At 46.0% G+C, this 16876-nt stretch overlaps 1 protein-coding gene across 1 annotated transcript in view; it reads right to left on the reverse strand.

Annotated features, from left to right (window-relative positions):
• The window catches only part of TSPAN31 (tetraspanin 31), a 156473-nt gene extending 140082 nt beyond the window's left edge, over positions 1-16391 (reverse strand). The window contains exon 1 of the mRNA XM_086965632.1: positions 16220-16391. Within this exon, the coding sequence (XP_086821758.1) occupies positions 16220-16282 (63 nt within the window). The 5' untranslated portion in view covers positions 16283-16391. The remainder of the gene's footprint in view (positions 1-16219) is intronic.
• Positions 16392-16876: the final 485 nt, after the last annotated feature.

Consider the following 16876-nt stretch of genomic DNA (forward strand, 5'->3'; position numbering starts at 1 on the left):
TCCCATACTGTTTATTTACACCACAAAATGTGCACCTCCTGGTAAAGTGTAGGACATCCACTGATGTTAAGATTATCAAATACATTGGAACTGGTTCAACAAGCACTGACAAGGCCAATCGATCTGATTTGTGTTTGAGTCTTGACTGAAATATTAACAAGGAAAGGCACGGACAGCGGGAGGGAGGGCAGGAAAGGCACGCACAGCGGGAGGGGGGGCGGCGGGAAAGGCACGGACAGCGGGAGGGGGGTGCGGGAACGGGCACACGGACAGGGGAGGGGGGGGGGGCGGCGGAAACTGCCACAATCAAAAGTACTCACCTGGACTTCCTCCGGCGGCGGTCGGCCGCGGAATGACCAAAAGAAACATGGACGACCAAAAAAATAAACCCCGCCCACCGCCTCACTGACGTGATAAAAGGGGCTGGATGAGAAAAAAATCTCATGAACGCCCACGAGTCGCCTCGCAGAATGAAGGACGCCTCTCTCTTCCAATGGCTAGCCTCCATTTATGGAGCTAGCCAATGGAACAGAGAGGCGGGACTTTTGTCCATACCGGTAAACAAAAGTTTTCGCCCTGCGCGAACGCTGCTGAGCAGCGGATCGCGGGGGCGAAACCTAAAAATGTGTTATTTACAATACCAATAGCTCAAACTTTCCTAATGCGAGACCTATTGCATTGCAAATGCTTGTTTCTCTGGTTTTCCCTTCTCTTGTTTAAATTAAGGAGCAGCAACATTGTTGTGGTGTTACCAGGGTTTTAAGTAGAAGGTTTTTCAATATTATATACAAGCGATAGTTGCTGCTTATTTATCTAATGCAATTAACAACCATTGACAAAGTCAATAGTCCCGACTTGTCGTAGGTATAATTTTACGTGTTGTATCATATCTGGATGCAATGACAAACAGCCAAACACAAAATCGGGCGGCACACTATGCGAAGGACAGATTTTTAGCTTACGTGTTTTTAAGCCATGCCCTTAATTACACTTGCCACGGCCCTTTGAGACCCCCTGGCTTTTTCATCCCAATTAAAGCCCTGGTGGACCCCAAAGCATGTGAAACAATGCGTCTGTTTAGACAACAGAAATAAGAAGGGGCGGAATGTTTAACATCGAATGTATCCCATTGTGAAGAACGGAACCTGTCGCTGTTTACCGTATTTGTAATAAGTTTGCCAAGCAAGGAAAGTAACCTGCGACGCTAGATGCAAACAGAGAGACACGGGTATCTTACAAGGACCATCCCATCCGGCTCTTCGATGGCGGGCGGGGCTGGAGAGCTGAACATGTTCTCTCCTATTACCGGCAATGCTGAAAGGATGCAAGCGACACTGCAAACTTACTTTACGATACAGCGAAAAGAACAAGCTTTTCAGAAACCGCTCCCCAAATCACGAGCACAACGACCTTCAAAATGAGATGCAAGGGTTGAGTGCAGCCTTCGGCAAACTTCTGCTACGGATGCACACACAAATATGCGGTGTTAACAGGACGACAAACAAATGTAGGGCTTCCTGAAAGCACCCGCGCGAAAGGCACAGAGAAAGAAGTCTTAAGAGACGGGTCTCGATGTTGTACGGGGCGTGGGGGCAGGGTAGCAGGCAGTTGCGTGCGCCCTACTGAGGCCCTCCTCTGCCTCTCTCTCAGTCCTTCGGTTGTATTAGAGTCCGTGTCCGCACAGACGTCATGACACTGCTATAATTAGCCGGGTTGTTATTGTCTGCGGTGTAGAGGCAGTGAGCTCATGCTGGCCGGCTCAAGCCCACGGGAGCTTGGTGTCAGTCGGTAGGCCAAAGGGTAGCCTTGTGTGGGGAGCTCCACTGTCCACAACCCGAAGAGGGCTCGCTACATTAAATGACTCCAATGCAAAGTCAGCACAGTCCAAAAACTGCAAGGGAGCATGCAGAATCACAACTGCTAACAGTTCAATCAAGTGCAGCGTCACCGCAGCCCTAACAATGTAAACAAGCGTGCACAAATGCAGAATGACCACTGCCTACAGTTCAAACGTGCACAGACCCACATGACATGCACAAATGTAGAAGCACCAGTGCTCCAACAGTACAAGTACATACGCAGAACCACCCCCGAGTCGAACGAGCAACTGCACATGCACTTCAGAGGCTCTACAGTTAAAGTGTCCCCTTTCCTTCTGGTGCTCTAACCGAGTGCACTGCAAAGACAATGAAGCAGTGGTAGTTTCGGACTTACTTTAATTGGTTTCCTTTTTACTGTGTTAATATGAAACCAATTCAAAAAAATTATGTATAACACTAATTTTGATTATTATTTTTAGACATATAATCCAATTCTCCCGTCCTCTCTCCCCGCCCAAATCCTTTTTCGCTTGCCTTTCCTCCCTCCATTTTGCCTCGTCACCAGACCCATTCCCTCGTTTGTTTGGAGAAACAAGCAAAAGAGGAGTAGATGGGGGGGACGAGGCAACATGGAGGAAGGGCGGGCAGGTGAAAAGGAGGCAAGAGGCAATAAAAGAAAACAAGCAAGGAAGCTGGAATAAGAACACAGACCATTGTTTAATTAGGGAGTATATTCAAGTACATCGAGCTCCAACTTAAAAATTATGATTGACTGCTGCCAAATGGAAACGCAGGAGTGGGAGGGATTAAATAAACAATCCCGACCACAAAGCTTAAGCAAAATAAAGGAAAAGTTTGCATAGGAATTAGCAAAAAGCCATCTGTGAGAAGCGTGCTTAGTATTTGGTGCTCACTTATGCAAGTGTAGCACCCTGCACTATTCCAGACAACCCTTATGGTGATGTGATTTTAATGGTCTTAGGCAACCATAGAAAGCGCTCTAAGAGGTAGCTGTGGAGAGCAGCCTTCAAGCTTAGTTTAGATGGAGTGTAAAGTAACTTGTTTTACCAGAGCATAATCTTAGTGGTATATATTAAGTGAAAAAGAACCACAGAGTATTTATAAAAATATGTATTACAAGACACTCATTAACACATACAAATATCTCCTGTCCAGAGATATACACAATGCACAAAATACTTTGCAAATAAACAGCTAAGTAGCATGAATACACAGTCGTCGCCAGGGGAGACCAAACCATATACTAAAATAGTGGTATGTGAACCCCGACTCAAGTCAAGACTATACCCCGAAGACGTAGAAGTGCTGGGGACCCAAGGAACCACTGAGGTAAGTAACCAGGAGCTCCATGGAGGCACTGTGCAGAGTGGGAACACGACTGTGGGCTCCATACAAGTCAATGGGTAAGTCGTGGTTGCAATTTTAAAGAAGGACCATTCCCAGGGGACCCTGAAGAAATCCAGTGGAGGACAGATGGTTGGAGAGCCACCCCAACCGTGGATACCCTAGGAACTAGGATACCTACACATGGGAAGCTGGGTGCTTAGGTGTGAAGTGGCGTCGGAAACAGCTGAACTCAATGGAGGACTTCAGGAAGATGTCGCTACTGGAGAAGGTGAAAGTGTTTGATGGAACCAAAGGTGGATTAAAGATGAAAAGTACCTGCAATCAGAGGGGACAGAGTCTAGGTCACTCAGCAGCGACTAGGAGGCACGGAAGATGAAGGCCCACAGATGTCGAGTGTTGCAGGAGAGCCGATTGTGTCCTTGGAGCTGCAGCTGTGCAGACCAGGTGACGCTGTGGAGGAGCCGTTCACAAGCTGTCCCACATTGGATGTCGAGAGTTGAGGGGGGGGGGGGGGGGGGGGTCGGTGTCCGTTGGTAGCCCCAACGGGGAAAGCGAAAAAGGTGCAGTGTTGGGACAGCAAGGTGGAGTCAGAGCAAAAAGACCATCAATAGGACCCACAGGCCGGAGGCACTTAAGTCGCAAGAGGATCTCAAGCAGCTCACCAAAGATGCAGGCCCACGGTGCAAGTGATGCTGCTTTGTTGCTGGATTTCGAAAAGAAGGGGAAACTTTGTCTTCACAGAGAAAAGACTAGTTATTATAATACCATTTTCATTGGTTCCAGTCAATGCGAACACAATCAATCAATCATAGGCATTTATACCGCGCACTACTCACCCGGAGGGTCTCAAGGCGCTGGGGGGGGGGGGGGGGGGGGGGGGTCCGCACTGCTCGAACAGCCAGGTCTTGAGCTTCTTCCTGAAGGAGAGGTGGTCCTGGGTCAGGCGTAGGTCGGGAGGGAGGGAGTTCCAAGTCTTGGCGGCCAGGTGGGAGAAGGACCTTCCTCCTGTTGTCGCTCTGCGGATGCGGGGGACGGCGGCGAGGGCGTGACTGGTCGAGCAGAGATGGCGTTTGGGAGCGTAGAAGTTGAGGCGGCTGTTGAGGTAAGTCGGGCCTTGGTTGTGTAGGGCTTTGTGTGCGTGGGTGAGGAGCCGGAAGGTGATTCTTTTGTTGATCGGGAGCCAGTGCAGGTCTCTCAGGTGTCTGGAGATGTGGCTTTGTCTGGGGACGTCGAGGATGAGTCTCGCCGAGGCGTTCTGGATACGCTGGAGTCTCTTCTGGAGCTTGGCGGTGGTTCCGGCGTAGAGGGCGTTGCCGTAGTCCAGACGGCTGGTGACGAGGGCCTGGGTGACCGTCTTCCTGGTCTCGGTGGGGATCCACCGGAAGATCTTACGTAGCATGCGCAGGATGTTGAAACAGGACGAGGAGACGGCGTTGACTTGTCTGGTCATGGAGAGGGAGGAGTCCAGGATGAAGCCCAGGTTGCGTGCGTGGTCTGTCGGTTTGGGTGCGTTGCCCAGGGCGGGGGGCCACCAGGAGTCGTCCCAGGCGGAGGGTGAGGAGCCCAGGATGAGGACTTCCGTCTTGTCTGTGTTCAGTTTCAGGCGGCTGGTCGTCATCCACTCTGCCACGTCTTTCATCCCTTCGTGTAGGTTGGCTCTGGCGGTGGCGGGGTCGTTGGTCAGGGAGAGGATCAGCTGGGTGTCATCGGCGTAGGAGATGATGTTCAGGTTGTGTTGGCGTGCGATGGCCGCAAGGGGGCTCATGTAGACATTGAAGAGGGTGGAGCTGAGTGAGGAGCCCTGAAGGACGCCGCAGATGACTTCCGTGGCTTCTGATCTGAACGGGGGGAGGCGGACTCTCTGTGTCTTTCCGGCGAGGAAGGAGATGATCCATTCCAGTGCCTTCTCCTTGATTCCGACGTTGCTGAGGCGCTGCACTAGGGTGCGGTGGCAGACAGTGTTGAATGCCGCGGAGAGGTCCAGGAGGATGAGGGCCGCTGTTTCTCCGTTGTCCAGCAGGGTTCGGATGTCGTCAGTGGCAGCGATGAGGGCGGTCTCGGTGCTGTGGTTGGCCCGGAAGCCTGACCGAGATGGGTCGAGGGATCCAGTCGTCTCGAGGAAGGCTGCCAGTTGCTTGTTGACGGTCTTCTCGATGACTTTGGCTGGAAATGGGAGGAGCGAGATGGGGCGGTAGTTCTTGAGTTCGGTGGGGTCCGCCGTTGGTTTCTTTAGTAGAGCGCTGAGTTCGGCGTGCTTCCAGCTCTCAGGGAAGGTGGCGGTGTCGAAGGAGGTGTTGATGATGTCCCGCAGGTGGGGTGCGATGACAGCGTCGGCCTTGTTGAAGACGTGGTGAGGGCAGGGGTCGGTTGGAGATCCGGAGTGGATGGAGTTCATCGTGCTGATGGTGTCTTCGAGGTTGATCGGTGTCCAGGCGTTGAGGGTGGTGGTGGGGGGCGTTGGTGTGGTCGTGGGGAGCGTTGTTTGTGTGCTGAAGCTGTTGTGAATGTCAGCGATCTTGTTGTGGAAGTAGGAGGCGAGGGAGTTGCAGAGGTCTTGCGATGGGGTGATGTCGTTGGTTCCGGCGTTGGGGTTGGAGAGCTCTCTCACGATGTTGAAGAGTTCCTTGCTGTTGTGTGCGTTGTTGTCCAGCCGGTCCTTGAATGCTGTTTTCTTGGTGGCGTGGATCAGTTGGTGGTGCTTTCGGGTGGCGAGCTTGAGGGTAGTCATGTTGTCCGGTGTAGGGTCTTTTCTCCAGGCTCTCGAGGGCACGGCAGTTCTTCTTGGAGCTCTTGAGTTAGTCGGTGAACCACGGGGCCTTCTTGCTTCCGGGTCTGCTGGGCGGGGTCCTCAGAGGGGCGAGTTCGTCCGCGCAGGTGCAGATCCATTTCGTGAGGTTGTCGGCGGCTTGGCTGGGGTTCGCTGAGCTGGCGGGAGGGTGCTGGCTTAGAGATGCGGCGAGTTGGTCGGCTGTGATCTTGTTCCAGCTTCTTCGTGCAGCCTGTTGCTGGTGGTGGTGGACCGTGGTCCATTACAAGGTAATTGGAGGTTGGGGATTCAAAAATGGGTCAGAACCTGTGTTTCCCAGAATTTATTATATATGTGAAAACAAGGCTTATTTCAAATTGCCAGATCACTGGTATGGAAGCTGTTAGTTTGGAATTGTGTTCCCAAAAATATACCATGTGAATGAAGTCACTGGAAGCAATGAAAACACTAATGGATTAATACGTATTAAAGAGAAAGTGCTGGAGAAATAATAGGTGATCTATTTAGTGCATTGATACCTACAGTGGTAGTGGCTCTGAATACACACAGACACACAGAATATGCAAATTGTCAACAGTAGTAGATCGGTTATCAACTGACACTGCTGGAGGTTTTCGGATGGTCAATACCGAATTGGTTGCAATCAGATCAATGGTTTTGCAAAACAGACTTGCTCTTGAAACATTATTGGCAAAAGAGGGCGAAGTCTGTAGAATGCTGAAGGCGCAACATTGTTGCACTTACATTCCAGACAAAAGTGTAGAAATAAAAAGGTACGTGAAAAACATTACTAATTTGGAAAAAGAGCTAAAACCACTGGAGGTTGATAGTGCCTGGAAGAGACTAACTGATGGTCTCTCCTCTGTAGGTAGTTGGTTTTCTAACCTAGGTAAAAGTCTTGTGAGTAAAATACTGATGCCAATAGCGGGAATAGGTTTATTAGTGTTCACTATCATAATTTGCTGTAAATGTCGAAAACACAAAAAGAAATATAGTGTCAATAGATGAGGAATGAAACGGAATGTTGATGAACTCGAATTAGAAGAGTTGAATAATCAGATTTACAAAAGAGTGAAAACTTCTCATCCAAATAAAGGTGCTGAGAAAAAGCTAAATAGAAAGTTTGAAGAGATTGAAATGGGTGAAATGTGAAAAGTTGGCATCTGGTTCCATTAATAGTGATGATAGTAAATATCATCAAAGAGGGGATTGATGGAGCAAGGATTCGCACGTTAAGCGACTTGCTTGTATCATGAACCTCAAATAATGTTAATAAAAATAACCAACATGTCCGTGTTACTAATATTGCAAATTTTTACACTACACGGGGTGTCCGAGGGACACTTGCCTATGTGTCTACTAACCGTAATATGCTTGCATATTAAAAGGCCGCTGCTACGAGGGAATTTAGACTGCGCATGCGTCAGTCATAACCATGTGACGTGACGTATTCAATGTCTTGAAGGGAAATAATTGTGCATGTGCAAGACAGCTAAAATGGTTGCTTTGTGTTCTCACATGCTTTAAGCTTGCATTGCCGTTTTCGCAAAGCTGTCTGTTCTGCATAACTAATAATGCTATAGTTATTATAAAGTAAGGGGTGTAGTGTAGAACTTCACGGTATACAGTGTAATCATTTATTTCTATGTTCTAAATTGTTTTCTCTTGCTTTTTCATGTATTGTATCCTTTGGGCCTGGGAGGTGCTTACTACTCCATTTTAGAAGTCCCTACTGCGCAGGTCAATGGCAGAGGGAAGAAAACCATGCAGGCGTGGAACCCAGCCAGCTGGCAGCCACAGCCGAGATGCTCCTGGGAGCCTGAACTTCAACCTAGCTGAACGAAGCTGAACTGTACTGAATTTGATACAATTGTATATGAATATTGTATTCACCATGGTTAGTCGAAAGCATATGTCATGGGAAGATGGAAAATAAGGGGTGGGTACAAAGATTGAATATTAAGCCTGAGAAAGTCTAAAATTTAGGTGGTGTGATGACTTAACCTCCTCCTTTGTCCAATCAAAATTGGGGATCCTTACACTTGCAACATTGGGGGGTGGTACATAGACCCGAAAAACAGTATAACTAGCGTAGGTTTAGCTAGAGAAATTGTCCGACTTGTCCGAAAAGCTGACCTGTCACTGACCCAACGCACTCTATAGGTGACTGAACTCAGAGAGCTGCGAAGCACTGTTGGGAGGTTCGAGAAACCCATTCGGGGTTTTGCAGACTTGAAAGTGCTTGCGAAGCACTTTGCTGGGAGGTTCGAGAACCCAATCGGGGTTATTGGCAGATTCCTTGCAGGCGTTGCAACCGAAGCTGCGGGTGTTGGTCGTACCCTTTGGTGAACCCGGTCCTGATCCAAATTCTGGGGTTATCCTGTCCTGACTGTCCATGAGCTGTACCTGCTCGCCTACTGGCACCTAAGTCCTTGAGGGTTCCTTCCAGTCTTTCCAACTGACCCGTGGCCAGGGTTGGTCTTCACACTTTCCTAGGTAAATATAAATCTGTGTGGGGGTTGATATATTATCGTGTATTTCCTTTTTCTTTTCCCTACCCAAATTTTGCAAAGCTGCTTAAATTGCATATGTTCCTTTTTCTCCTCTGCACCTTGATAAATATTTTCATGCATCTCTCGTCTATTAGCATGTTCCACTTTGGACCCACCTTTAGTTAATGCTAAATCGTTTCTATTTTAGTACATGCTCCTTTTTCTTACCCTCCCTTAAAGGAGATAAGCTGAATTAAATAGTATGTTCCAATCTTACCTTCCCTATAGTGAATAAGCGAAATCTGGATAAATCCAATTGCATAAGTTACATTTCCTTTCAAACTGCTAGTGAATTGCGAAAGTCTACTTTGATATAGCATGTTCCCTTTCTTTACCCGCCTTTATTCAAGGTTGTGAAAGCCTGTGATTTGAATTAGCATGTTCCTTATTTTACCTTCCCTTATTACTTATGTTTCTAAATGATTAGCATACTCTGTCTTATTCATAGCTGTGATCTTAGGTACTTGTGACGAGGATTGGTAAATCAGGTACATTGGAAATAAATAGAAAGGAACAGGGTTACTGGTAGTAGAGTGTAGGTTACCCGATTAATAAATATGGTAAATTGATTTATGGGCCCAAATGTGCATATGGTAAAAACTATAGTCGGGTGGCCTGCGCGCTCTATTACTATGAAAAGAATGTTTAGCTTCTTTGCTTTCCAGAAGGTAGATTTTACATTGCTCTCAATTTACCTACTTTTGAAAGCTATAGTGGAAGAGAAAAAGTTGTGGAATTTGAGCTAGTTTTGTAATATTTAGCAGGGTGCTCTGCTCCATCTGTTATTTTTTTTTTCCTGTTTTGAATCACTCCTTTCACAAGATGACTCTGCACTATTGTGCACGCCTTCTGGACTAGCACCTTGTGTTCCCACAGAAGTTTCAGTGCAGCGAAGAGGTCAGTTTGGTCTCTCGATCTTTTCGGATATAGCTTATTACTCTACTACTCCCGTCTGTTCTTACGCTAATCACTGACACCGTGAACGTGGTTGTAAAAAAAAATGTAATTCTTATCCTGGGTAAATTAGCTGAAAATGTCATCGTTTATGGATTGAACAGCACAAGCTGTCTGAATGTCCCCCCCCCCACCCCCAAAAGGCAGTAGGAAACATTACTGATGTAGCACAAAGTGCAAGAATTTGCATAGTCAACAGATCTTTAATGTGCTAATTCATGCAAACAGGATTTCGTGATGGATGCCCGGCTTTCTATGTGTTTATACACATTAAACCCAGACGTACTGGCAGTAGCAACAAGGTGCATACATTATGACGCATATGGGCCATTGCGCTTTTTAAAAACATTTTTGCCACTGCTGTTTAGCCTCGGCAACAACCATTTTTGTTTTTCGCCAATCCTAAATAGCATCCACAAATAGCACTGGCAAAGCCAACAGGTTGCAAAGACAATACATAACCGCTTTGCCAATGCTCCTATAAATGTCTGAGGAATTGCGGTTCTCCTATTACCATGACAAGAGAATCTGGTTTTTATTAAAGACACAGAGGCTAACATTATGCATATTTCTTGTATTGTGTACTTGGAGTACACATTAAAAGAAATATGCATAATGTAGCCTCCGTAATTTACAACTTTCCCCAAATATCTAGGTTTGGAGCTAGATTAGTAAACTAGCCTTCTCAATGTTCTAGACTGGAAGTGCATCAACAGGGATTTACATTAGGCCTGTACCATTCACAGTCAACAGCACTTACGCTGCACAGTACTAATGTACACACTACATCTGTAGACCGTAATTGTGTGGGGTAAGAGGGCTGGTGTTGGCTAAATTGAACATCATGTGAGCCTGTAACTTTACTTCTCACTAAAACGCGAGAAACCTTTTGCAACAAAAAGAATGCATGGTTTTGTTACTGCCCGTTTGTACTTGCTACATTGAGGTTGCTAAAAATTACTCTGAAGTAATCTGTTGCCGGACTCTACTACTTAGGCAGCAATTCTGGACCATGCTGTATCAAGCACTCCCAACTCTCACTGTGCACTTGGATAACCAGCAGTTTTTTTTTTTTTTAAGTTTCGTTTAGAGCATCGCACTATCAAATGTAAACAGCTACGTGTATGGCCAGCTGTCTACCCAAGGCATAAGTCTTCTAATAACACATTTACACCACCCTAGCAAAGGTGGTTTTACTGGCGTCAGTGATACATTCATTCATTCCTGACTGAACAAGTAGATAGGTAGTAAATAAACCGGGTGGCTCCTACAGTGGACAGGCCTGCCAAGCAAATGGCTGCAGATCAGATAAACCCAAGATCAACACGTAGAAGAAACAAAGTACAGGGGGTCATAAAAGTACTGACAAAAGACCAAAGGTGATTTAACTTTGATGGGTCATTTATTTACCAGGCTACCAATAATCTGCCAATAAATTCCTATGCAGGGAGAAGCGCCCTGTGATTTGAGCACAGCTTTCATATGAAATCAAACTTCGGCGTATTGCCTTCTCATAAGCAGAAAAAAACAGCAACACTTTAAAATAACACCGTGTTAGGCATTTAGTTTCTTGTCAAAATCAATAGTTGACCATGACACTGAATCAAACGACCACTGAAAAGGAACTGTGTGTGCACAACATTAATTACCACATCCTGGTTTTCAGGCAAAAGCAGACCGTTTTTTTTTTATCTTAACCACACAGAACATCCATCTACGGCAATCAAATGCAGAAAATGATGATTACTTTAGTGCAGTTAGTTATCAAAGGTGTTTTCCTCCTATGGACAAAAACCTTACAAAGCACCAAAAACATCATCTGGCTCCCTTTGGAACTGCCACATCCATCTAGCAGATTTATACAGTGGTCCTCAGCCGTTACATTAACCATGTAAATATGCTCTTTATTTTCAATAAAAAATTACTGAAATAAAAAAAAAAAAAAAAAAAAGAAACAGCCACAGTACGGGTCATCGGAGAAGCTCTCCTGACAAAGGGGATTTCTAAGGAGGTACACAGAACGCGCTTGAGGCAAGAAGACATCAAGTACTGTGGAGTGGGGCGGCAAGGGTGAGAGGTAATGATCTGCCATGGCTGTGGAGAAACAATGTGGAGGTGCTACTAGTAACCAGTATGTAACCTACTGCAACTTCAACTTGCAGGTGTGGACAGGGAAATGACTAACATCAATCCAGCGTGTGGAGGCTATGCCCTTTAATTCCTGTGATCTCCTTTGCCCTATTAACCATAACTGCCAACTTGACCCTGGTCCACATGACAGCAATAGTATCTCTCTAGCCATCCAATCCCTGGTACTATCTTAAGCACTGCTCTTGCCTAGCTGTCAGTATGGCCCATAATACTCCTCTAACCACATTCTGTGACATGTTCTCACACTCACTGAATTCCATCTTTGATCCCAATATTATCCAAAGTACCACTCCAAGTTGAGCCCTGCAATGTCCATGGACCACTTCATATGAAAACCCTTAGATCACGACCTTACAGCAGAGCGGTGGCACGGCAGTGCAAACCGCAGCGCCACCGCTCCGTCGAAGGTCACAGCCTCCTTCCAGATTACTACTTTACACAGGTATGGCGGCGTAGCGGTCCCCCCTTGCACTTTAAATGGTGGCAGTGCCTTTTTAAGAGGGCACTGCAATGGGAGTGCCTCACAAGGTTCCTGCATGGCATGGACTTGTAAGTCCATGCCATGCATGAACCTATGTACATGCACACGGGGGGGGGGGGCATTTTATGCCCCCAGTGTGCATCCATATACGTCAATAGGTACTGTAGACTCCCATTTGCTTCCTCTCAGCCAGGCTTTTCATGGCGGTAACCACAACGAAAAGTCTGGCTGACAGGAAACCTATATAACCGTGGAATTCCAGCCAAGCATATTGCTGCCTCTGTCCGCCACTTCTATGCCATGGAACGGTGGTTCGCTGGCGGAGTAGGCAGTCCTACTGCCCGAGTAGTAATCATGCGGTCGGACCGTCGGTGGCTGGATCTGCCACGGAATTCAGTCTGGTGGTCTTCAGAGCGCCAGACTCGCAATCTGTCCCTTAGTGTTTAAGGTCCACTCAAGTGTTGGTCTCTGCAACGCCCACCATCTAACTTCTTAGTAGATCTCACTAATGTTCATGTTTCTCCTCCATATGCTGGAGGGCTCTAATATCTAGTCTTCCAGTTCTCGATCTCAGTAATGTCCTTTGTCATCTACAGCTGACACTTACAGGGTCCTCCTACACCCTGGTTCCTGTAAGGTCCATGGTTAGCAGTTCAATTACACTGCAGTAATGTCAATTTTCCTTCTCTAAGATAGGTCTCTTTTATATACCCATGGACATTGTGTTCTGGATCACAGTAATGCTGATGGTCACTTTATATGCTAGACTCCCATATCATCCATGGATGTCCTCTATTGTGGATCAAAATAATGCTCAGACTCTTCTGGCTTAAAATGTCAGTAAAGTATATCCTCTGTCCAAGTACCACAGAATGTATATGGTCCTCTTCTGCCTTAGGGTATTGTAGAGTCCACATCTATCAAGCTCTAGAGGTTTCTAGCAAAGCTATATTACTACCTTGATGCAGATCCCTGTAAGGTCCATGGTCATTCTTTGTCTATCTGCCCATAATGTTAAAGGTCTTCCACTACACTCATTCCTGAAATAATCATTGTGGTTCTCTACATCCTATATTGCCCAGGACGCACTCCCTCCCATACTAAATGCCTGCAACACCTACCACCCTGTTCACTCTAGATCCCTTGACATCAGCCCCAGGACCCATTATGGTTCATGGCAACCCCTACACTAGATCCCCATGCTCTCCATGGGACTCAGCTGGCCCAAATCCGTGCACTCACCATAGGCTTCCTCTATCCTAGATCCCAGTGAGGCTCATCCTCTATATTTGAAAGACTCAAAGGCCAAGTTCTTTTCAGTCTAAGACGTAAGAAACATCAATGGCCCTACTCTGTCCAGGATCTGTAATGCATACGATCCTCACCTGCTCGAGACTCAATTAAACTTTAATGCTTTTCGACTGATGATTTTCCTCAAATACATAGAGCTCTCCTTTACACAAGATCAATCTCATATACATGGCCATCGAGGACTTTGATGCCAGTAAAGTCTATGGTCATACTGTCCCCGTATCAATTTAGCACACCGATTCCTCCTATGTTCTGGGTCCCAGATATGTTCAGTTTTCATCTGTCATCGATCACAATAATGTCCATGGTCCCCTTCTTTCTTATATCCTGGTTCATCATGCCACCCTTCTCTGCCCTGATGACCATAATACACATGGACAGACTGTCCTATGACCACATGCCTTTGCTCCTTCCGCACAATACCTCTGAATTTGCTGTTGCACTACTTTGATGTGTGGGTACAAAGAGAGGGAGGTCCCAGGATAAACGCAAATAGTATAGTAATGAATTCACAGGAATGGAAATAGTAAACCAAAGTCAGAAGTACATATTTTATTTAATCACCCGAATAGTGCAAAAATAACACTGAATTAGGTTACAATCATGCTTCCACATCGGAGAGCCAAATTATTTATAGCTAGGGCAGGAAGCGGATAGGGGATCCAGTTGTCGACGTTCCGACCCCATATATTGCGTAGGAATAGGTTGGCCCTTAAGGGAGGGTCTTCATCAGGACACTTGGGGGGAGGGGGTGGTTGTTGGTAGGGCAGTGAATCGTGAATAAATTGGTCGAGTCTCCCAAAGGTTTATTATTTCAATGCTTAAGACTGTGGACCAAAGGGGAGAGTAGCAATGGTGAAAGTGCAAACGTCACTTCGCCTATACAGGATGCCGTACAGCTAACCGCAGGTTCCTTGGTTTTAGTTGTCAGCCGGGCGTAGCGTCCCGAAGAATTTTTCATCGTCACCGGCGACAACTGGATCCCTTATCAGCTTCCTGCCCTAGCTATAAATAATTTGGCTCTCGACGTGGAAGCATGAATGTAACCTAATTTAGTGTTATTTTTGCACTATTCGGGTGCCTGGCGCAAACCTTAGCCGGTCTCAGTATTTATACAAAGATGTATTCGTGACATGTACTGCAGTTACTTTATTGGTGCACTATTGTTTACCAAATTTACCCTCACCTTGTCTCCCCCCTTCCCTCCCTACCTTGGGCACTATGACAGGTTGATCCGTGTATTTATGCTATGTATGCTAACTTTACATGTATTACTTTGTGATTAAATAACATATGTACTTCTGACTTTGGTTTACTATTTACCATTTCCATTCCTGTGAATTCATTACTATACTATTTGCGTTTATCCTGGGACCTCCCTCTCTTTGTACCTTTAGCTACCCGGGTCCCAGTGACTCTTCGGGTTACACCCATTTATTATAACCTACTTTGATTTGTGGCGCCAATCGGACGACACCATAACGCTGCACTCCCCCTCTATCCTACATCTGTGAAATTTGTATTAAGATCCTGTGTATTGGTTCCCCATTAAATCTGTGTACCCATTTTGTCTAAAGTCCCATTAGGTTCCTGGACTCATCTGGCTTAAATGCACGAATGTAATCAGTCTTGCTTCAACAGAGGTCTAGTAAAGTTACTCTTTTACCAACGTCACTGCAATGTTCATTCTAAAATGTAATTCCAGTTTATGTAATGTGTGTGCTTTGCTTCTGGCATAGGACTGTGTCCAGCTCTGACTGAGGGAACTAATGCCTATGGTCTGCCTTTAACAGAGGTCATTGGGATGTCCATATTCCTTCACTGGCCTAAGTTATCATACTAACCTAGACCAGTAATCACAAAAGAATAAAACAAAAATGTAAGACCACCACATGTCCTTGGCACTTGAGGCCTTAATGGTCAGAACATTATCCAAAAGTTGCTACCAGAAGCTTTGTACACCCTTCATATGATTAACTGTCGAAAAGCCACATTTTACCAACTGAGCTCGCCAACTATTGCCCATCAAATAATTCTACTGGCTCCTAAACTGATTTTAGGAATTGTCCCTCTAGACACGGTCTTTCAACTGTGACTATGCCTTCAAATCCCACCCATCAAAAATAATTCTTCCCTAGCAATACTCTTTATTTTGTACTCTGTAACAAGTATGGCAAGCCTTGGAGGGGTGGGTCATGCCCTATTTTTAGGATACATATTGTCAAGCAAGGTTAGGGATATCCTTCTAAAGTCGTTATACGTATATTTACTTCATACCCTTCCTGATAGTATGACACAGATGCAGCTCTCGTGGACCAATGTTAGCATCCCTTCTGTAGTCGATCTTCTATGACCGCGGTTACCGTGGCTCAGGCACTTATGATCTCACTTGTCAGACACTGAGCCTCCAGTCTGGTCTTTTTTATACAACACGTTTATGGCGTGCCCAGACAAACCATAAAATGCGTTCCGTTTTAGTGACTCCTTGACAGAAGCCCTATAACATTTCTCTACAGAGTGACAGTGATCCCCAAACAAGTACTTCTTTCGTTATCACCGCACATACTGGCTTAGGATTTGTTCAGGTGATGGCAATAGGGTTGCCACTTAGCGCCATGTCGTCACAACTCCATGTTTCCAGTCGTGGGCTTCTCCATTACAAGTCATTGTTTTGAGAGGGGTCTGCCCAGCTGGTTCTGTAAGCACCCTTCACTAGTACTCCTAAAAGGTTTTCCAAATGAAAGACAGACTTGGAAACATTCTGTAATGACGGCACAGAGCTACTCTATGTCCACTATTCCCCATATACACTCACCATGTACACGACATTCAGAGCGCACAGGGCGTTTTTCGAGCACGTAAAGCCGCCGCACACCATCTTGCCGTCGCTGCCCCAAATCCAGACACCAGAACCACAGCCAAACACACCGTGCCACAGAGCGTGTCTCTTTAAATCTAAACCAACTTCCGCTCCGGTAAAACCAAAGTCCGTCGGCTCCTGTGACATCATCTCCTCTTGGGCGTGGCCATGGAAAGGAAAAGGGGACTGATTGAGGTATGATTTATATTGAGGCACAGAATATCCGTAATGTCAACTCCATTTTAAATTGGCGCAATTCCTTCAAGAAAGAACGTTAACCATGAGATTCGCAATTTGTACCAACACATCCCAAATAATATTGTAGCTCAGAAATATTTTATTTTTAGTGTTAATATGGAATTACTACTATTAGAAAATACTTTCTACTATGAAAATATTTTAGGGAAAGCAAAAAGCATGCCGTTCTTCGTGCCTCGGAAAACAGCAATTTAGCATTAGCATTTCGTCCCTTTTCCCTCGATATGAAGAGGGTCCTGCTTCTACTCAAAGATGGCCGCTTATAATCTCTCGGCTCGTAGAAGGCGGACCTAAGCGAGTATCTTCGCGGCTGACATGTTTGAATGATAGCTTATGCTCATCTATTTTATTATT

This window comes from Lissotriton vulgaris, chromosome 1_1, assembly GCF_964263255.1.
Source record: "Lissotriton vulgaris chromosome 1_1, aLisVul1.2, whole genome shotgun sequence".
NCBI classification, from domain to species: domain Eukaryota; kingdom Metazoa; phylum Chordata; class Amphibia; order Caudata; family Salamandridae; genus Lissotriton; species Lissotriton vulgaris.